This window comes from Chlorocebus sabaeus, chromosome 1 (genome assembly GCF_047675955.1).
Source record: "Chlorocebus sabaeus isolate Y175 chromosome 1, mChlSab1.0.hap1, whole genome shotgun sequence".
Lineage (NCBI taxonomy): Eukaryota > Metazoa > Chordata > Mammalia > Primates > Cercopithecidae > Chlorocebus > Chlorocebus sabaeus.
Genome location: NC_132904.1, coordinates 72,401,057 through 72,424,729, shown reverse-complemented (window position 1 = coordinate 72,424,729; position 23,673 = coordinate 72,401,057). Strand labels below are relative to the sequence as shown.

Here is a 23,673-nt window from a genome sequence, read left to right as displayed (position 1 = left end):
GTATAAACATCAGAGAAGAAAAGCCTATCCTTTTACTGATGATAATGTGTATGCCAAAAAAGGAGAGCTTTCCTTTAAAAAAAAAAATTGCAATAAAAACAATTAGATATGTTACTAAACATAAATAAGATTTTCCTAAAATTATAGCTTTTCCTTATAATAGCAATAAGCACACAAGAATGGAATGGAACACCTATTTTATACAAAAGACTGTAAAAACTATAACATACTTAAGAACAAATGTAACAGAAAGGCAAATGACCGTATAAAGAGAACAGCAATCTTGTTGAAGAAATAAAATAAAATATAAACAAATGAAAAGACACCATGTTCTTGGATGGGAATACTAATATAAAATGACAGCTTTCCCAAAATAATTGTAAAACTTCAACTGATATAAAAATTTTGATTAAAATTCCAATAAGACCGGTCTTTTAAAGTTGGATAAAGTAAGTTAAAGTTCACATAAAAGAATAAAGTTCTGAGAATAGCCAAAAATAGCATCAAAAAGAAGAGTAGCAAGAGGACGTGCCTTACTTGATATTAGACCACACCAAAAAAATCCCCTGTAGTTAAATCAATCTGAAAGTTACAAAACACACAAAAAGATAAGATAAACAAAAAAAGAGTGAATCCAGAAATAGATCCCAATATATATGCACTTTTAATATATTACAAAAGTATTATTTAAATTCAGTGAGAAAAGAAAGCTGCTGGCACACTGAACTCATCTGTGAAGAAATCATTTCTACCTTACAAGATATGGACTATCTATACTAGATATCAGTGTGCAGATGGTTGGATTAAAAGAAAAAAAAAGAATAAATTGCAATTTGTATTAAATATTTAATTTAAAAAGTAAAATAATATAGATCTGAAAGTTAGCAGAAAGTATCTATAGAAGCAAGGTATAGGAGAGTCATCTTCAACTCAAAGAGTGCCCAGAAAATATAAAACAAAAAACAGAATTACACAATACAACAAATATGAACTTTCTGTATAAGGTATCATAAGTCAAGATGTAATTATCAGATTTGGGAAAAAATACCAAGTACTCTTAGAAACTTACGAGAAAAATGCAAGCAACTCAATTTTTAAAAATTAGATAAAGTAAATGAATAGGCAAATTCACAGAATAATACCCTAAATAGCTAATAAGCTTAAGAAAACGTGTTAAATTTCACTTGTAGCTCAAACGAAGTACTTGCACTGGGCTGACAAAAACTGAAGTAATACTGAGGTGTCATTTACACTCATCAAATTAGTAAAAATCATAAAAATTGATGATGGCCATTGCCAGCACGGAATCGGAGTAAGGAGTAATGCCATTTATTTTGTGCCCTTTGGGAAAACAACCTGATTATCTCTGACAATTGAAACAATACTTTGACTCAGAAATCCCACTGCTGGGAATGTAATCCATGGAAACAAAATCATCATAAAAACAAGGTTATAGATGTATATAAATATTTCCTTCAGTAATGTGCATACTGTCAAAACAAACAAGCATTAAAAACCAGAGCCAGAGTAAATATTATACTAAATGCCTATCAGTACGGTAGTGGCTGAATAAATATGATATAGCCTCACCATGGACTATTATTAAGCCATTAAAAAAGTGAATTAGAGGAATGTATGCATAGAATATTGAACAAGAAACCCAAGTATGTGTATCAACTCCAATTTTATAAAACAATTTTAATTTTATAAATTAATTCAAACCATATACACAAACCATAAATATATAGAAAACATATATACATGTATCTATAAATCATATCTATGACATATATAGAGAGAGTATGGGAAAAAATACAGATGGATACACATCAGATTGTTAACATGGGTGAAGGGTGACTAGGGGTCATGTGGACATGTGTTCTGTGTTTGGGTGGTTTTCTGGCAGCGCAATGCGGGAGAAGGGTTTAAAGAAGAAGATAAGCCAAAAAGTACAAGGAAAGGGGAAGGAGAAGACTTCATCCTATAATTACTCCCATATTTTGCTTAAATCCTATTTTTGTAAAACTGTGTGTGTATATGTGTGTCTTTATATGTATGTATATATACATACATATTTGTATTATATGTAGAGACAGATGAATAAAGATGAATAAAATGTGCTGCTACACATAAATACAAAGTTTGCTCCAGCAAAACTTACATTAAATACCAAAATTAGCCAGGCGCGGTGGCTCACACCTGTAATCCCAGCACTTTGGGAGGCCAATGCAGGCAGATCACGAGGTCAGGAGATCGAGACCATCCTGGCTAACATGGTGAAACCCCGTCTCTACTAAAAATACAAAAAAGTAGCCAGGCATGGTGGCACATGCCTGTAGTCCCAGCTACTCGGGAGGCTGAAGCAGGAGAATCATTTGAACTGGAGAGGCAGAGGTTGCAGCGAGCCGAAATCACGCCATTGCACTCCAGGCTGGGCAACAGAGCGAGACTTCGTCTCCAAAAAAAAAAAAAAAAAAAGAACACCAAAATCATTTTATTTTTAATTTTGATTGAAAACCTTCCTAAATCTTCTATGTGCCTGCTTTCTTATGAAGGCTCTCATAATTACAGTTTTCTATTTTACTGATGATTTAACACCAATATGGCATAGTGGAAAACAGCAAGTGCACTGGAGCCTGGCAGACCTTTCTTCAGACCTGCTTCCACACTTAACCAGCCTGTGGCCCAGGCAAATCTTCTCACCATTCAAAGCCTGCTTCCTCATCTGTGAAATGGTGACGGCATTATTAAAAACTAAGACAGTGCACTCATAATCCTCGTGAGTAACCTGAGTTATAAAATGCAATATAGAGATGTGCTTGGGCCAAGCACACACACAGGAGTTGGCTAGCTACGTTTTTTTCTTTAGTCGGCCCCTCCTTACAGTTGAACTGTTTCTCCCCCTCTCTCTTTTTACATGAAGTAGTGAGACAGGGCTGGTGAAGAATCCAAACACAGTGACTACAAAGGTAGGACAGTAGCTAATATGATTTATCACTCAGCTATATTCCAGAATCAGAGAGTATACCACAAACAGAGCAAACTATCAGCTTTCGCTTCTTGATGTCAGTGTGTCTATTTTAAGGGTAATCCTCTTCATTCCTCCCCTAACTTACTTAAAATAAGCATACAGAAACCGGGTAAGAGCCTAGTCTCTACTATGAAAAGAAAGTACACGAGTTTTAGTACATAAACTCTGTAAAGTCTGCTTACAGTTGGGTTCTTAGCTGTATTCTGTCTAACTGCAATTACCACTTAGAGTCCATTAGGCAGGGAGGAGAAAAAAAACTCTTCCTGGAGCCTAAAAGTTGGTTATCACATCCATAATTTAAAGATAATAAACAAAGTTATACCTTATAATTCTTTTTATTTTTGCATACCATTTATTTATTTTTCTTTTAAAATTATTATTATTATTATACTTTAAGTTCTAGGGTACATGTATCTAACGTGCAGGTTTGTTACATATGTATACTTGTGCCATGTTGGTGTGCTGCACCCATCAACTTGTCAGCACCCATCAACTCGTCATTTACATCAGGTATAACTCCCAATGCAATCCCTCCCCCCTCCCCATGATAGGCCCCAGGGTGTGATGTCCCCCTTCCCGAGTCCAAGTGATCTCATTGTTCAGTTCCCACCTATGAGTGAGAACATGCGGTGGTTGGTTTTCTGTTCTTGTGATAGTTTGCTGAGAATGATGGTTTCCAGCTGCATCCATGTCCCTACAAGGGACACAAACTCATCCTTTTTTATGGCTGCATAGTATTCCATGGTGTATATGTGCCACATTTTCTTAATCCAGTCTGTCACTGATGGACATTTGGGTTGATTCCAAGTCTTTGCTATTGTGAATAGTGCCACAATAAACATATGTGTGCATGTGTCTTTATAGCAGCATGATTTATAATCCTTTGGGTATATACCCAGTAATGGGATGGCTGGGTCATATGGTACTTCTAGTTCTAGATCCTGGAGGAATCGCCATACTGTTTTCCATAATGGTTGAACTAGTTTACAATCCCACCAACAGTGTAAAAGTGTTCCTATTTCTCCACATCCTCTCCAGCACCTGTTGTTTCCTGACATTTTAATGATTGCCATTCTAACTGGTGTGAGATGGTATCTCATTGTGGTTTTGATTTGCATTTCTCTGATGGCCAGTGATGATGAGCATTTTTTCATGTGTCTGTTGGCTGTATGAATGTCTTCTTTTGAGAACTGTCTGTTCATATCCTTTGCCCACTTTTTGATGGGGTTGTTTGTTTTTTTCTTGTAAATTTGTTTGAGTTCTTTGTAGGTTCTGGATATTAGCCCTTTGTCAGATGAGTAGATTGCAAAAATTTTCTCCCATTCTGTAGGTTGCCTGTTCACTCTGATGGTAGTTTCTTTTGCTGTGCAGAAGCTCTTTAATTTAATTAGATCCCATTTGTCAATTTTGGCTTTTGTTGCCGTTGCTTTTGGTGTTTTAGACATGAAGTCCTTGCCCATGCCTATACCTTATACTTCTCATCCCATCTCTAAACCCTATGCTATTGATAATTTATTGGTTGTGAGCATTTTCCTGTTAAAATTGGAATCTTATAGTTGAAAGTACTTTCTAGCAAAGTGGGAGAAGCAGAATTTGCTTCCAGAGAGCCACAAAAAGGTCTTCCCAAAACACTCATAGAAAGAGTTGGATTAAAAGTCACGAAATCCTGAAAATCTCACCAGATATTGTGTGGAGAGCAGGGGCTGAAAGAAAGAAGCAGCTGAAGGCTCACAGACCTGATTGCATTTTCAACACCTTTTATATATTAGCCTAGAAATGTTTTGCAACTCTCATTTTACCAGATGGAAACCATTAGAAAAAACAAAACTTTAGTCCTCTAGTAACCCGAACAATAGTTCAATTTGATCAACAGAAATGGCATTTATTATCTGCTTAACATATATATGATACACACTGCCATAGGGCTAATACAAAAACTAATAAAACAAGGATTCTTGCCTAAAGGCAATCTCAGTTTGGGGGTGTTGATAGGAGTGGAGGGAAAATCAGACAATGAAGAACTAATTATAACACAGTAAGCACTCCATAAATGATAGTTATTGATTATATAAGTAGGGAGTGGGAGGACTTTGAAATAAAGACCATGGTCCCTAAGGGCATGTATTGCAAAATGTCCCTTGAATACCACATTAAGAAGTGTGAACCTTATCCTGTATATAATCTATCAAAGCTTTCTAAGCCCAGCGAGTAAGAAAATTCATGTATCTTTTTTTATTTCTTTATTTCTTTATTTCTTTATTTTTGAGACCGAGTCTGACTCTGTCGCCCAGGCTGGAGTGCAGTGGCGCGATCTCAGCTCACTGAAAGCTCCACCTCCTGAGTTCACGCCATTCTCCTGCCTCAGCCTCCCAAGGAGCTGGGACTACAGGTGCCCACCACCACGCTCAGCTATTTTTTTTTTTTTTTCGTATTTTTAGTAGAGACGGGGTTTCACTGTGTTAGCCAGGATGGTCTCGATCTCCTGACCTCGTGATCCGTCTGTCTTGGCCTCCCAAAGTGCTGGGATTACAGGCATGGAACCACCATGCCCAGTCCATGTATCTTCTAAAAGATCACTCTAGCAGCAGTGTAAAAGATTGTAAGGATTTAAGATACACTGGTTTACATGATAGCCTCTGGAGCTAGACTGCCTGGGTTTGAATACAGGTTCTAACACTAGTTTGTGTGACCTTGGTGAAGTTACTTAACTACTTTGTGCCTTAATTTCTTCATCTAGGAGATCAGGAAACAGTCTAGTAAAATACAGATTAAAAACAAAGAAGGATCGACAGATGAGACATCTCACCAAAGAATCAATATGGTTTATCATCAACAATATCTATCACTAAGGGAAGAAAAATTAGCAAAACCAAAAATGACTAAGATTACTACCTTGGGAGACTAGGATGATGATAATACCATGAGACAAACCAGGGAAAAGAAAAGGAAGAGGAGTATTAAACTGATGAGTGTGGCTCCAGATAACTTCGAGGTTGAGGTTCCTCAAGGACAAAAATGTACAAATATCCTTGGTTGCTGGAAAATGCAGACTGGAAATCCAAAAGAGAGGTAGAGCTAGAGATACAGACTGAAGAGGTATTAACATGTAGATGTGTTAGTTGTAGCTTTAGTAACACAAGAGAGTACCTAGGGAAAAAGAGTAATACAGAAGAGCCCTAGTAAGCTCACAAGCCAAAGGAACTCCAACAATTAACCAAGAAGTGTTGGTAAGGCAGACGGAGAGGAGAAATACAGCCAGAAGAAATAATCCTTTCCTTCAAGAAGATTTCAATGTCATTAAGGAGAAAAGACATACACATGTTAAATATATTTTATTATGACTGTTTAGAATTAATAAAAGCAACTTTGAAAGTAAAACCACCTTTGCAAAAATTACAAGTGACAGAATTCAATGAACATGGAGTACCTGACTCCATCTTGCTTCTAGCCTCACAAACTGTCTTTGTACATTCCTGGGCACAGGCCAAGCTAACTATGGGAGGAATTAATTTACAGTTTAACTTTAAAATAAAGATGAAAACAGTCCCTTCCCGAAAGTAACCTCCTCCTTATGACTCAGGGACTGAAACCACCTTTGTAAAATTATGGTTCAGGAGTCATGTACCCAGAGGTCACAAGGTTTGTAGCCTTCCCAATTGCTCCCATAGATAACATCACTATCATAAAACCTAAGACTGGTGCTTGAGGTATTTTTCAGACTCTGAATTCTGATGGACCAGCTGGTGTCAAATAGGTAGCCCATATCAAGAAACTGGCTCAATTGGTCTTATGACCCCCACACAGGAACTAACATGGCACAAGAAGACAGCTTAGACCCCCTATGATTTTAGCCCCAACCCAACTAATCAGGATTCCCCATTTCCTAGACCCCTGCCTACCAAACTATCCTTGAAACACTGTAGCCTGTGAATTCTGAGGAAGCAGATCTGAGAATTATCTCCCATCCTTCCACTTGGCTGGTCCTGTGATAATCAAACTCTTTCTCTGCTGTAAAACCTGTTCTCAATGCATTGACTTTTCTGGGCAGTGAGCAAAAAGAAGCCATCATGCAGTTATAAAAGCAGATATGGAAAACACCAGAATGGTAGGGAGAGAAAGGGAAATTACGCTGAAAGGTGGAAAAGCTAGTGGTAACAAGGAAAAGGAATACTGGCTTAAAGGAGAAAGCCAATTCCAAGACAGGGTAAGTAAAGAGGAAGAAGAAAACTAACATTTATTGAATGTCTACTATATGCCAGTAACTGTCCTAAGATCTTTCAAATATTTTACCTTATTTAATTCTAACAATATTCCTAATAGAAGAGACAAATATTAGCCCCATTTTACAAAAGCAGACTAAGGTATACAAAAAGTTGACGCAAAGTCTTGCATCCAGTCTACCTACACATGGCAGTTTTAGGACTGGAATTTAGGTGAAGGACCAAAGCCCTTTATTTTTCCACCATACTTCCACTTATTAAACTGGCAAAAGCAGGATATTTCTAAAGGAGAAGGGGAAAAAAACAATAAAAACTATACTAGAAAAAAAACCCAGAATTACTACTTTTCTTACTATAACAGAGTTACCTCTTTGAAAAAGTATAAAAGAAAAAACAACCAAAAAATGAGTTTTTTTAACTCATTTAAAAATAATCTCTCAGTCAGAGAACAGGTAAGATTAGACAGGAATCATTGCTTCCAGGCTCATCCCTCAGGTCTATTCCACACTGACACCATGGTTAGAATTCTAAATTGCAAGCCTGACTATGTCATTTACTCCTCCTCTCTTTATAATCTTTCACTAATTCCCTATCAATAGGATTAAAAAAAAAAAAAAACAGAAACAAAAGGAGAAAGCTACCTAGTAAGCCTATTAGAAAGCTATCTACTAAGCCTGTATTCTTTAACCTAGAAAGAATCATAGTAAGATTTTTTTAGTTAACTCAAAAAATGAATGCTTATTTATCATTTACAACGTTGCTTTATACTCCATTTTAGTCCCCCACTTTTCTCACCTCAAAATTGTAAAATAAATAAAATTTCAAATGCCAGTTAAGGAATAACATTGACACCTTGTGGTGAACACCCTAAAATATCAAATATAACAATGAGTAAACTGGCTCCTAATTAAATATCTACTTTTACCTGAAAACAAACCCTTAATCCAGAGATTTCCAAGAGTTAAGAAGGAATAGTTTAATTACTATCCCACATTAAATGTAAATTTGGAAAGCAATGCTAATCTTTGGCAACACTGAAATTAGCCTAAATTCTTAACCATAGGTCAAAGTATCTGATTAAGGTCTCAGGTCATCGTTTTCCTATAAAACAGTATAACCCATCCATCTGAAGGAGCTTTTTTTTTTTTTCCCTTCCCTCTGCAATGGAGTCTTACTCTGTCACCCAGGCTGGAGTGCAGTGGCACAATCTTGGCTCACTGCAACCTCCGCCTCCCGGGTTCAGGCTAATCTCCTGCCTCAGCCTCCTGAGCAGCTGGGACTACAGGCATATGTCACCATGCCTGGTTGATTTTTGTATTTTTAGTAGAGATGAGGTTTCACCATGTCGACCAGGCTGGTCTCAAACTCCTGACCTCAGGCAATACACCCGCCTTGGCCTCTCAAAGTGCTGGGATTACAGGCACTGGGTTCAGTAAATTTGGTTGATAATAGACACTTGATCTGGTTTAGGAAAAGTATATCTGTGTTATTAGCTAGGCATGAATTGTACAATAGGCATGAGGAGACCACTGTTAATAAGGCAGTTCAAATTACTGACACATCTGAAGAGTCTGAAAAATACCCTAGATATAAACTCCCCAAGAGCCAAATCACTGCAAGATCAATGTTCAATAACTGAGAAACTACTAAATTAGCCTGATGACTTTGTATTTATGTAGGGCACTGCTTTTTCCAAAGAATGTCCGCAGTCATTATGCCATGTGTACCTTGTAACCACCAGTTTAGGAAGGTGAGACTATTAAAAGGATCTTAAAAAACATGCTTGTCAGAAACCCTTCAAAGCATCCTCCAGTCTGGCTCTTACTTGCTGTGTGCCCTCAGATAGATAAAACATTTAATGCCTCTTGGCCTCAGCTTCTACAATCAAGACAAGGGCTATCTATCATCCCTGATGTGTGAAAGACTTCTAAGAGAATAAGATAAAAAATGTGAAAATGCTTGTAAATTACACAAATTTGTAACATCACTGCTTCCACTTTTTAGAAGCATCAGAGGTTAAATGAATTAGGATAAATCAAAGATAAAGGCAGGGTAGGATTAATCAAAACATCCTCCATGATACCACACTGCTTCACAAGATCCAACAGTCTTTCTTCAGTTCCTGCTCTCCTACATTATCACAGTGTTCGCTACTCCTGGAAACTATTCTCTTTCAGCATCTATGATACTACACTATCCTAAATCCTCTTCTTCCTTAGTACTTTTTCTTTTAATTCTACTGTTTTCTCCAACAAGGTCACACAATCTCACATTTAGAACATATCTTTAAATAACTGTACCTACACCTCATTTTACTAAGGAAAACTGATACCAAGAAATATTAGTGGCATACTCACATTTCAAACAATTTCTAGACTTTCTTCTTTTCAATACTTAAAACTTCGTGTGTCTCAAACTGAAGAGGCATTAAAATACGTTTATGTTTTGACACCTCCCACTATCTCCACCCTCTAATTTCTAAACCCTGTGTGTTCTGCTACATATCCTAAGCAGTCAAGGCGTAGGCATCTCTCAAGCAAGAACCAAAACTCAGAAAATGTATATGGTTACTTTAGTCAAAACTATGTTTCTTAAGATTAATGGACACAGTCCATGTGACCAAACTCTATATTATCATGTGTAATAAGATTCAAGTTTCACAAAGGAAAGGCCAATTTTGTAATGTTTCTAAAATAACCATTTCTCCGAGCATCCTTCTGCATTCTTCCTCAAGTACATATATAGAAGATGTCTAATGTTCTGAAATGTATTACGTGTCATGTAAACATTAGAAAATCCTGTCAAAATCAAATTTCAATGAACAATCTGTCTGAGTAGGGTGAACATAGGTTGAGTGTCACTGTTAACTTTACTTGGAATTGCATTTATTTTGGTGGCTTGCTCCCTGGAAAAATATCCTTGATAATCTATCACATTTAAAATTAAAGCTAAATTGTAAAATCTTTCAAAATTAAGCCCAGACATTATGAAAATATAGAGCTGAGGCCTTTAAGCCTCTGAGTATTAGGTACATGCAAAGCTTTTTTGGCTTGCCAAACACAATTCTTTTAAGACAAAGAACAGGTCAAAACTCAAAGCCACGTCTGGGGCTGCTGAAGCGCTTTCCGAGTGATGCTGCAGTTGTTAGGACTTTGATAAGTCTAACATCTGCAACTTTGATTGTTGTTCTGTAGGGTACAGAAGACCAGGAAATAGCTTATGTCTGTTTTAAGATCACTGGCTTCCAAATATTCTCTCCCACTATCCAGAGAAAGGAAATGGCTTTCCAAAGACTTTATAAACTAGATAAACTTAAATCACTGTAGCTACAAAATGTATGACGCTTGCACTAAAAAAAGGTAAACTTGAATAATAGTCTCTAAAGCTCCTGTTAATTTTCTCACATTGAAATGTCACAAACTCAAAATGAGAAAGATTCTTTAGAATTCAGGGCAATCTAAGAAGTTTCTTACCGTAGCAAAGAGAAGACATCGTAAGAATTGCGAACACAGTTCTGATCCACCTGCAGAAGAATAGTCTTCTGAGCATTTGAATAACCCTGAAAGACATTAATCAACAAATTAATCAAAACCAAACAAAATAAAATATATGCACAAATTAATCATGTTTGTCTTTTTAAAAATATGACATATTAACAACTGAGTAAATCTAAAATTGTAGAGATTCCAAAAAGTAAAGTATACCTGCCATGTAACACAAGTCTAATCTTTCAGGGCAAGGGAATGTAAAATAAGTTTTGGTGGGGGGATCTGACAAGAGCGAAGAAGGAGCATGCCCAGCCCAGCCCCGAGCCCTGCGGCCTTCCCTCCCATCACGGTGCGGACCCAGCAGTTGCCGCCCCAGCCATGGAGCAAGACAACAGCCCCCAGACCCCGAGGGGGCAGAGCAGATTTGGAGGTGTCACCCAACGCTGCCACCCTTGTGCTGACCAGTCATCCCCAGAGAGAGATGAACACGGATCCTCGACCCACTTTGGTAATGTCTCCACAGCGACAGAAGATGACAAGGATCACACCCACAACGAGAGAGCTCCAGATGATGGCTGATGACTGAACATCACTTGGGGCAACAGCAGCAGGGAGAGGCGCCTGAGAAAGCTGCTGAGAACACAGGGACCCAGGAGACCTGCCTACCTGGGATCACAGAGACGGAAGAGGAGTCAAGGCTGGGCACCTTTGGGCCAGCACAAGAGCCTGCGGAATCTATCCCCACAACTCAGGAGAGAGGCAGTAAAAAATGCAGCACAAAGGAACCCTCAACCCATGTACCACCACTGGATTCCCATGAAGCCAGCTCGGTTTGAGAGAAGCAGGTATCCTGGAATCACAGCTGCAGTTTGGGAATGCATGAACACTGGATTTGTTTCTTATTTCTTCACTTTTAGGGAAAATCTCTTGTTTTAAAAAAGTGATAAATTTAGTGTTAGGTCAAAAAAATAAAATACATTTCTTCTCATAGTTTCCCACGGAAACAATGTTTCACATTACAAATTGTGGTGAACCTCCCAAGGAAGCTCCAGAAGTCGTTTTAACATATTATGTGACTCAAAAAGAGAATTAACAATAACATTTCAACTATGCCTAGCCATCATATGTAACTTTTTTATGGGGAAAAGGGCATTCCAAGTTCTGATTAGGAACACCAGAAACAAGTATTTCCACTCTGGGGTACAAAGGAGCAAGGATACTTTCTAAAAAGAACAAAGGACAATTCCATAAGAAGAACAGAATAGGTATCTCTGTCATTTAAGAAAGGCAGAGGAGGAGACTGATTTGAGTAATGATAAAACACCGGTCTCCTGCACAGCTGGCTCTACATAAATCACTATTTCCCTATTGCAATTCCCCTGTCTTGATAAATCGGCTCTGTCCAGGCAGCAGGCAAGGTGAACCAATTGGCTGGTCACACCACTGCACTCCAGCCTGGGTGACAGAGGAAGACCCTCTCAAAAAAAAAAAAAAAAGAAAGAAAGATAAAAAGGAATAGTCATTTAAAAAAAAAGGTCAGGGAGCGGTGGGAGAGTACACAGTAATATAGAAAAAAAGACTACGGACCCTCCAGGAGTCCAATTCAAGCCTTCAATACAACAGTTCTATAATCTTAAGCAAGGCACCAGAGTGCTCTTAGTTTAACCTTGGTTTCTTCATCTGTAATATGGAGATGATAACAGTAACTGCCTCACAAACTATGGGAATTAAAAGTTAATATCCGTAAAATGAAAGGTATGCAATAAGCACCATATACATATTTGCTATAATGCTAGTAGAAGCATTAAAAGTTATGTCATTACAGACATTAAAAGGATATTGGAAGAATATTATTAACAACTTTATGCTTATAACTATGAGAACTTAGATTAATTAGACAAGTTCCTTGAAAAGAAACACAAAGTGCCCAAACAGACACACTATAAAACATCTAAATAGCCCCATATCTACTGTTTTAATGAATAAGCAATCGAAAATCTTCCCACACACACAAAAATCCATGTCCAAACAGTCTCACTGATGAATTTCATCAAACATTTAAAAAAGAAAGAAAGAAAGAAAGAAGAGAGAGAGAGAGAGAGAGAGAGAGAGAGAGAGAGAAAGAAAGAAAGAAAGAAAGAAAGAAAGAAAGAAAGAAAGAAAGAAAGAAAGAAAGAAAAGAAAGAAAGAAAAAGAAAGAAAGAAAAGAAAAGAGAAAGAAGGGAGGTAGGGAGGGAGGGAGGGAGGGAGGAAGGGAGGGAGGGAGAGAAGGAGGGAAAATCCACTTTACACAAACTCCTTCAGAAAGTGGAGAAGGGAACAATTTCCAACTTATAAAACTAGCATTACTGATGCCAAAACCAGACAGAGACAACACACACACACAAAGGAAATTATACACCAATATCCCTCATGAACAGAAACACAAAATCCTTAGCGAAATATCAGCAAATTGAACCAGCAATACATTATAAAGATTTAAAAAGACATATTATTAACTGGATGTAGCCTAAGAATGTCTAGTTGATCTACCATTTAAAAAACAATCAACTAGGCAAATACATGAAACAATCATAAATCTATCTTGATGGACACACCATTATAAAGATGCAATCTGTGAAAACAATGACACAAAGGCAGGGGAACAGAGAAGCAAAGCTTTTTACAGTATTAAAACTAAGTTGGTATTAATCCAAACTAGAGAAACTTACTTTTTAAAAAGATCAACACTGACAAATCTTTTTTTTTTTTTTTTGAAACAAGGCCTGATTCTGTTATCCAGACTGGAGAGCAGTGGCGCAATCAGAGTTCACTGCAGCCTCAACCTCCTGGGCTGAAGCCATCCTCCTGCCTCAGCCACCAGAGTAGCCAGAATTACAGGCATGCACCACCATGCCCGGCTAATTTTTGTATTTTTTTTTTTTTTGTGGAGATGGTATTTCTCCATGTTGCCCAGAATGACCTTGAACTCCTGGGTTCATGAGATCCTCCCACCTCAGCCCCCCAATGAGCTGGGACTATAGGCATATACCACCATGCCCAGCTAATTTTTATCTTTTATAGAGAAGGGGGTCTTACTATGTTGCCTTACTAAAGGCTGGTCTTTAACTTCTGGACTCAAGCTATCCTCCTACCTTGGCCTCCCAAAGTACTGGGATTACAGGCATGAGCCACTGCACCTGGCATGTTGACAAATCTTAAGGTAAACTAACCAAAGGGAAAGGAAAGAAGACGCAAATCACTAAAATCAAGAAAGAAGTGGGAATGTTAATACCAACCTTACAGAAATAAGAAGGCTTATAAAAGAATACAGTGAACAATTAATTGTATTCCAGCAAATCAGATAACCTAGACAAAATGATATACAAACTACCAAAAATGACTCAAGAAGAAACAGGAAATCTGAACAGACCTATAACAGATACAGAGGTAGACAGAATTTGTAATCACAAAACTCCCACCAAAAAAAAAAAAAAGGCCGGGCACGGTGGTTCACGCCTGTAACCCCAGCACTTTGGGAGGCTGAGGCGGGCAGATCACGAGGTCAGGAGATCGAGACCATCCTGGCTAACACGGTGAAATCCCGTCTTTACTGAAAATACAAAAATTAGCCGGGCGTGGTGGTGGGCGCCTGTAGTCCCAGCTACTCGGGAGGCTGAGGCAGGAGAATGGCATGCACCCAAGAGGTGGAGCTTGCAGTGAGCCGAGATTGCACCATTGCACTCCAGCCTGGAAGCCAGAGCGAGACCCTGTCTCAAAAAAATAAAAAATAAAATAAGCCCAGAACCAGATTATTTGACCGGTGAATTATACCAATTATTTAACACGAATCCTTCTCAAAGTCTTCAAAAACCATAAAAGCAAGGAAACACTTCTTAAGTTATTCTATGAGACCAATACTATCCTGATACCAACGCCAGACAAAAATGTCACGAGAAAACTATAGACCAATATCCTTTATGAATACAGATATAAAAATCTTCAACAAAATGCTAGTAAAAGTGATCTAGTGGCATATTAAAAGAATTATAACCCACAACCTGGCAACTATTTCTGGGTATATACTCCCAAAAAGTGAAAGCAAGAATCGGAAGCGCCATTTATATATCCATATTCATAGCAGCATGATTTACAACAGCCAAGGGGTGGAAGCAACCCAAGTGTCCACAGACAGGTGATGGGTAAACAAAACATGGTATATTCACACAATGAAATATTACTCACCATTAAAAAGGAAGGCAATTCTGACACATGTGAAAACACTGATGAAGCTGGAGGACATTATATTAAGTGAAATAAGCCAATCAAAGGGAAAATATTCATTCATTCATGAGGTACCTAGAGTAGTCAAAATCATAGAAACAGAAAGTTGAAGAGTAACTGGCAGGGACCAGGGAGAGGGGAGAATGAGGAATTATTGTTTAATGGAGAGTTTCGGTTTTGCAAGGTGAAAAGTTTTGCAAGATGAAATACATGGATGGTGGCAATAGTTGTACAACAGTGTGAATGTACCTAATGCCACTAAACTGTACACTTAGAATGGTTAAGAGTAAATTTTGTGTATTTGTAATTTAACACAAATAAAATTTTTTTAAAGATTATACACCATGAACAGCTGAAATTCATACAGGGTATGCAAGGAGTTTCGATACATGAAAATCAATCAGGCTGGGCCCCTGTAATACCAGCACTTTGGGAGGCACAGGCAGGAGGATCACTAGAGCCCAGGAGTTAGAGACCAGCCTGGGAAACATAGTGAGACACCATTTCTACAAAAAAAATTTTTTAAACAAAGAAATTGGCTTGGCATGGTGATGCATGCCTGTAGTCCCAGCTACTCAGGAGGCTGAGGTGGGAGGATCACTTGAGCCCAGGAGTTTGAGGGTACAGTGAGCCATGATTGTGCCACTGCATTCCAGCCTAAGTAACACAGCAAGACTCTGTCAAAAAGAGAAAGAAAAGAAAGAAGAAGGAAGGATCAGTGTAATACACCACAACACACATAGTCATCTCAGTTGATGCAGAAAATGCATTTGACAAAATTCAGCACCTTTCCATGATTTATAAAAAAAAAAAATCAACAAACTAGGAATAGAAAGGAATTTCCCAGACCTGATAAAGGGCATCTACAAAAAACCCACAGCTAACATCATACTCAATGGTGAAAGACTCAAAGTCTTCCCCCAATATCAAAAACAAGAAAGACAAGGTGATTGCTCTCGCCGCTTCTACTCAACATTTGTACTCTAAGTTCTAGCCAGAACAATTAGGCAAGAAAAATAAATAAAGTGTATTCCAAACTAGACCAAAATAAATAAAATGGCATCCCATGTTCATGGATTTAAAGACTTAATATTATCAACATAGCAACAATACCCAAAGCAATCTAGACATTCAATGCCATCTCTATCAAAATTCCAGCAGCCTTGTTTACAGAAATGGAAAAGCCAATTCTCAAACTCATATGGAATTGCAAGGGGTCAATAGCCAAAATTATATTGAAGAGAACAAAGTTAGAAGATTCGCACATCCCAATTTCAACTTAATACCAAGCAACAATAGTCAAATCAGGATAGCACTGGCATAAGGACAGATATATAAATCAACAAAATAGAACTGAGAATCCAGAAATAAATCGATGCATCTATGATCAACTGATTTTCAACAAAGGTTCATAGACTACTCAATGGGGAAATAAGTCTTTTCATCAAACGGTGCTTTTAAAAAACTGGATAGTCACATGTAAAAGAATGAAGTTGGATCTGTTCTTAATACCATATTTTTAAATCACCTCAAAATGAATCAAAGAATTAACTGTAAAACCATAAACTGGTCAGGCACAGTGGCTCACGCCTATAATCCCAGCACTTTGAGAGGCTGAGGTGGGCAGATCACTTGAGGTCAGGAGTTCGAGACCAGCCTAGCTACTAACATGGTAAAACCCCGTCTCTACTAAAAATAGAAAAATTAGCCAGGGCGTGATGGCACGTGCCTGTAATCCCAGCTACTCGGGAGGTTGGAGGCAGGAGAATAACTTGAACTCAGGAGGCAGAGGTTGAAGTGAGCTGAGATCACGCCACTGTAATCCAGTCCGGGCGACAGAGTGAGACCCTATCTCCAAAAACAACAACAAAACACCATAAAGCTAAAAAAAAAAACTATACAACTATTAGAAGAAAACACAGGGGTAAATCCATATAACCTTGGATTTACCAATCTATTCTTACATATGATATAAAAAGCATTAGTACAAAAAAATCAGTAAATCATACTTCATTAAAATTAAAAACTTTTGTGCATCAAAGGACATTATCAAGTAAGTAGAAAACAACCCAAAGGAATGGGAGAAAATATTTACAAATTGTATATCTGATAGAGGTCTAATATCCAGATGATATAAAGAACTCATACATTCAACGACAAAAAGACAACTCAATTTTAAAATGGGCAAAGAACTGCAAGAGACATTCTCCAAATAAAGATACACAAATGGCATAATAAACAGAAGATAAGTGTTCATGAGGATATGGAGAAATGAGAACCCTCACATACTGCTGTTAAGAATGTATTGGTCAGCCACTATAAAAAAAAAGTTTAGCAGTTCCTCAAAAAAGTAATCACAGAATTATAATATGACCCAGCAATTTCACTCCTAGGTACATACCCAAAAGAACTGAGAACAGACACTCAAACAGTTGTACATGAATGTTCACAGCAGCACTATTCACAAGTCAAAAATATACAAACAATACAAATGTCTATCAACGGATGAATAAACAAAATGTGTGTGTGTGTGTGACTGCGTGTGTGTACACATGCAATAGAACATTACTCAGCCCGGCCGGGCGCGGTGGCTCAAGCCTGTAATCCCAGCACTTTGGGAGGCCGAGACGGGCGGATCACGAGGTCAGGAGATCGAGACCATCCTGGCTAACACGGTGAAACCCCGTCTCTACTAAAAAATACAAAAAACTAGCTGGGCGATGTGGCGGGCGCCTGTAGTCCCAGCTACTCGAGAGGCTGAGGCAGGAGAATGGCGTGAACCCGGGAGGCGGAGCTTGCAGTGAGCTGAGATCCGGCCACTGCACTCCAGCCTGGGCGACAGAGTAAGACTCCGTCTCAAAAAAAAAAAAAAAAAAAAGAATATTACTCAGCCCTAAAAAGAAACAAAGTCCATTCCTTCCTACATGTAGATGCAACACCAAAACATTACACTAAGTGAAAAAAAGCCAGAACAAAAGGTCACATACTATATAATTCAATTTGTATGAAATACCCAAAATAGGTAAATCCATAGAGATGGAAAGCAAACTGGTGTTTGCCAGAGGTTTAGAGGACAGCAAAATAGAAAGTAAGCACTTCATAGGTACAGAGTTGTATTTGGGGATTATGAAAATGTTTTGCAACTTGACAGAGATGGTGGTACACAACATTGTGAATGTACCCAGAGCCACTGAATTGCAAACTTCAAAACAGTTAATTCATGTTACATTAACTTCACCTCAATTTTAAAAAATGGATGCTAAGAAATAATCTACACATTTTAGGGGCAGATGAGGAAAATGAGGACAGAGGAGACAGTCTTATAAATCAGCAACAAAATCCAAATAATAGAAGACTTGAGAAGTAGATTAAAGATTCTCAGGAGAAATGATTAATGATGTTCTACTTAGCTTTTCTTATTTTATGGAAAAAGCTGCCAAATATTTTTTCCGACTATAAAAAATTTATCCACACCCACTGACATACAACTAAAAGCCACGCTTTATAACAGGGAAAGAACATTCAACTGGAAGCTGGGATCCTGGGTTTTAATCTACTCTGCCTGTCGCATAAGTGAGGAAAATAATTTAACTCTCCTAGGCCTCAGTTTCCTTAATTGTAAAATGAGATGCAACTACTACTAATAAAAACAGTAATAAAAAAACAGCAATATAAAAAGTAATGTTTACATGCATTTACAATGTGGCAGGCAGTATTGTATTTTACATGTCAAGGTTAGCTAACTGTTAAAGTGTTAAATGTTAACACATTTAATATTCACAAACCCCTGTGAAATAGGTGCTATTATTATCCCCACTTTAAAGGTGTGGAAACTGAGACACAAAGAGGATTAAAGAGAAGAGCCATGCAGTCTGGCTCCACAGCCCATGTTCTTAAGAACCAGGCTATACTCGATGATCTCTAAGACCTTTTCCAATTCTAAAAATTCTGAGTCCATGTACACTTAAGGCAATTTAAGGACATTATTAAGCCCTCCTGTTTCAGCCATCACTTAGCAATTAACATTCTTGAAATATGCTAAGAGCCTTGTTCTGAATGACATCTAACTTCACCAGATGTTCGATCCCGACAGACTTCTGATGAAGGATTATAATGGAAAGAAACGGCTCATTTGTATCTGGTTATCTGTGTGAGATACTGCCAAGTGCCAAAGAGCCCAGAAGAGATTTACATGTCACTCAAAATTCTTCTGAAGTCAGGCCTAACAGTTCTTCTTCAAGGAACAGAATAGTAACCAGTCTGGGTGAGTGCCTATTAAACTGCTCAGGGAAATAGATAATTTAACATACCCAACGAGCAGGAGTAATTCCAGGCAAGTCAGGTGTATTTCTAGATGAGTGGTCAGCAAACATTTTCCATAAGGGGCCACATAGTAAATGTTTTAGGCTTTGCAGGCCACATGTCATTTCTGTCACATATTCTTATTTTTTCTTTAAAATTCTTTAAAAATGTAAAATCAGTCTCAGTTGCAAGCTATACAAAAATATGTGGTGGACCACGGTTTGCTTACCGCTCTACTAGCTCATTGGATGAGTCACGTTTTAAAACATGTTACTACATATTTTGAGAGTTTTTAGCTGCAACAACACAAGACTGTCCTTCACTTCATTAAAACTACAAAATGTATACAGAAATAACCCTGTTAGTAGGATAACTGATTAGGAAGAAAATAGCATTACACATACACTTATTCCTTTCGGTGTTTCCTGAACACTGAGTACATAGATGGTGTTAGGCCATTATTACTACTGTCCTCATAAGAGTACACAACCCAGTGAACGTTCCAAGTGAATCAAATAATGCAAGAGTGCCATAAGAAAGACTTTTTAAAAAGCTACAGGAGTTCTGCTGCGGTAAAGATTCTATCTAGTAGAACACGAACATCAAAGACTGCAGGGGTGGCAGTATTTGGGATGGATTAAGTAGTACTGAAAAGCTGAACGGCAGTGAAGGAAAGTCCCACACTGACTGAACACCTTTAGCCAAAGTACGACAGCAGGAAAACACAAGCTGCATTCAGAGAAAATTAAATAGTAGTCCAATTCGTTTAGCTTCAGTGACATGGAAATTATTTGGATCCCTGGAGAGGGAAGTAGTGGGAGATACAGCTGAATAAGTAAGAAGGGCCAGAACACAGCAAGCCTTGAATACCATGCTAAAATGTAAAGACAACCTATGGGCAGTAAGAACTCATGGAAGGTTTCTAACAGCTCAGGGTTTATAATCAGAGCTACATTTAAGGAAAGTTACTCTGGTATTGACAAACCTGATAAAATTGGAGAAAGAAGACTGTCCAACTATCCGACAGGAGGCTACTATAAAAATCCATACATACAAAACATAAAGAGGGTTCCAAATCCATCAATGGCAATGGTAATAAAAACCAACAGAAACAGAAAAAGAGGAAGAGGAGGAAGGTGGGGAGGAGGAGGAAGGAAGATGGAGGAGAGAAGGAAGGTGGGGAGGAGGAAGAGAAGGAAGAAGAGAGATAAAAGCAGAGATAGAACCCAAAGTACTATACAACTGACTGAATTTGGGCTGATGGAGAGAAAGCAATCAGACCAGAGAGTTGGACACATCTAGCAGACAATAAGAATTTACTCCCTACAATCTTTAAGCAAAGGAATAAAAAACGAAAGCGTCCTTTAGCAAGATTAATCAAGCGGCAGTAAGACAGAGTGGATACAAAGAGACTAGAGTCCATAGGTCCACCAGGAAACTACTGCAGTGACCCAGCCCTTTGGGAATGTTGATCTGAGCTTGGATTATGGCAATGGAGATGGAAAAGTAGCCACAGATACCAGAACCATTTCAAATAAGAACTCAGAAGAGTCTAGTGACTGACTGAACAGAATGGATTAAAAAAAAAAAAAAATCAACACTTAACTATAAAATTTGAGGCCAGGATAACTGAAAAAATAGTTAATAAAGACATGGAAAACTGGAAGAGAAAGCAACCTTGGAGAGAAAAAATGAAGAGCTCCATTTAAAGTATAATAATTTGGCAGGTATCTATGCAGAAATGTCAGAAACTGCTAAGAGAACTACAATTCTGAGTAACAAGCTATACTAGAGTTCCCAACCCTCAGCGCAAGCATCACCACCTGAGCTCTTACCTCTTATCAGATCAGCTAAGGCATTCGATTCTCATGGGACCTCGAACCATAATGTAAACTACACATGTAATGGATCTAGGTTGTGCATTTCTTATGAAAATCTAACTAATGCCTGATGATCTGAGGTGGAACAGTTTCATCCTGAAACTGTCCCCACTCCCATCCGTGGAAAAACTTGTCTTCCACAATACCGATCCCTGGTGCAAAAAAGTTGCTGAGCTATACTAATAACGACCAAGTGGTGTATTCCAACAGAATTTCTAATGATCTGCTGCTACAGAAGCTTCATTCACTCATTTGACAAGAATGTACTGGATTATTATTACATGCCAGACACAGTGCTAAGTACTAGGGATCAACAGGTGAAAACAGACACTGTCCCTGCCCTTGCACAGTTTACAGTGTAGCAGGTAAGAGAGGTAAGCAAATAGGCAATCAGAATATAATAGGATAAGGGTCAGTGACGAGGGAAATGTAATACCAGGTGCTACGGAAGCATATAAAAGGGATCTGTCCACACTGGACTTAAGAGGTACATCAAAGAAAAACCTTCCTATGGAAATGGAGCCTTAGCTAAAACCTAAAACGGACGTGAACAAATCTTAGCCTAAGAAAGTGTTAAGGATGAAGTGTTTAGAAATAAGGAATAGCAAGACCTCGTAATTCACTAATTGAGGGCAAACACTGCTGACAAGATTTGAATAAAGGAAGAACATCATGAGCATTTTAGAAAAATAAATCTGACTATAATGTCAAGAACCAGGAAAAAAGTAGCAGCCACCATCAGTAGTGATTGAAACACAGAAGAAGGGACTGAGGACAACTCTATGTTCTGACTTGAGAAAGTAGGTGGACTGTGGAACCATTCACTTCACTAAGAAACACAGCAGGAAGTATTGTGAGAGGGGAAGGGAAATGAGCTCAGTTTGGGCTATGGAGAGCACATGTATACCTGACACATCCAGGCAAATTTGACACATGTCCAGATACATGAAAATCTAAACTGGAGGTGTATATCTGGGAGGAAAGCTCTTCCCAGCAGGACTTGCCAGTGTTCTATATTTATGCATAAAACCATAAGTGAGCTTTGAAAATAGTCTTTTTCTACTTGACCTAGGTAAAATAAGAAATCTTGATGGGCAAGGAAAAAAAAAAACAATGGCTCATCCTACTACTTGAGCACATTTTCAGATGCAATGAGTATACTTTTTTAAAATACAGTATTTGTTTGTATGACTACAGCTACCTAATGAATCAATAGACAGCCTGTGTTCCTAGGTGTATACGTTCATTTGGACATTAATAACACTTTTAGGTGTCAGCCAAGTTTAAGCCAAATAAAACTGTGCACGTCTCTCTGTTAAGCATCATCAAGCCTTAGACACCCCTGGCTCTGAGATCTGATGAAACCCAGATGCTGAGTAGTTAAGGAAGAAAGGTGAGACCTCTTCTTAGACAATTAACCTGAGCTGAATGAGTACATCCCCTCAGATTTGGCCCAATGTTTGAGACAACAGAGAATGTTTTTCCTCTCCTTTAAAACAGTGAGAAGCACTGAGAAATAAGAATAGTATCATTAAGCAAAGATGTACAGATCCTGAAACTAAAATTAATGATTTTAAATTTAGATCAACAGAGATGAAGATGTTTTTGTTCATACTTCAAATATACTCAGAAAATAATCACAATCACAGGCACACACTCCAAGTATGAAGTGGACTAAGTGCCTTCAATGCTCCTCCATGACATGAGGACTGAAAGTAACCCTGCTAAAGTAGCTGTCCCTTAAGCAAAAAGTCTACCTTAAAATAGAGATGGGAACAACGTGATCCTAGTAGACTTCATTCACTCATGGAAAAATATTCGGTAAGCAAAGTCTGAGACTTTAAAACTGAGTAAGGCATAACCTCAGCCCTAAATGAGCATACGTCTTAATAGGAAGAAAGGATGTATGCCCAAATTACTACAACCGTGAAAGCAGAGAGAAGACAGAGAAGGCAACAGTGACAGTATGTTAACGAGCATTCATGGAGAGAGAAAAAAAGAGAGTGAGAGAAGATTCTCAGCTTTGTACAACAGTTGAAACAGAAACTGACTTATAGGATGGGGTGAGGGGGCTCAAAAATGCCCTCTACACAAATCTAAACAAGAATGGTGAAAACAAGTTTTCAAAATATTAAACAAAACAAAATTTTAAACTCTCTGAATCCCCTGGTGAGAACAAGCCGAGCTCTGTTTCTGTTTACGTCTCAAGAATCTAAAACATCTATATGAAGAACCATACGTGGCTTTGAATTTTAGAGTATTAAAAGTTCTCAAAAGCTCAAAAAGTATGCTAAGAAGACAAGATCTTCCAAATTCATAACAGGAAACGTGGCATTTTCCCAGATTATTCTCTGGCTTCAATGAAGAGAGAGAATGGGACCACACTGCAGCAGCAGGGTTTATAAATATGAATTACAGGATAAGATGATTTTCCAAACATCTGTCAAAAGCTAATTCGATCCAAGAGAAAAGGGGGAAAAAAGACTTAG

General features: G+C 38.1%; 1 protein-coding gene and 1 pseudogene across 3 annotated transcripts in view; one reads left to right on the top strand and one right to left on the bottom strand.

Annotated features, from left to right (window-relative positions):
• The window catches only part of UVRAG (UV radiation resistance associated), a 318,236-nt gene that overhangs the window by 211,289 nt on the left and 83,274 nt on the right, over positions 1-23,673 (bottom strand). For all 3 annotated transcript variants that reach the window (XM_008020188.3, XM_038005456.2, XM_038005455.2), the window contains exon 6: positions 10,725-10,810. In XM_008020188.3, coding sequence (XP_008018379.3) covers positions 10,725-10,810 — 86 coding nt within the window. The remainder of the gene's footprint in view (positions 1-10,724; positions 10,811-23,673) is intronic.
• Positions 10,963-11,625, top strand: LOC103248067 (protein phosphatase 1 regulatory subunit 1A-like; annotated as a pseudogene).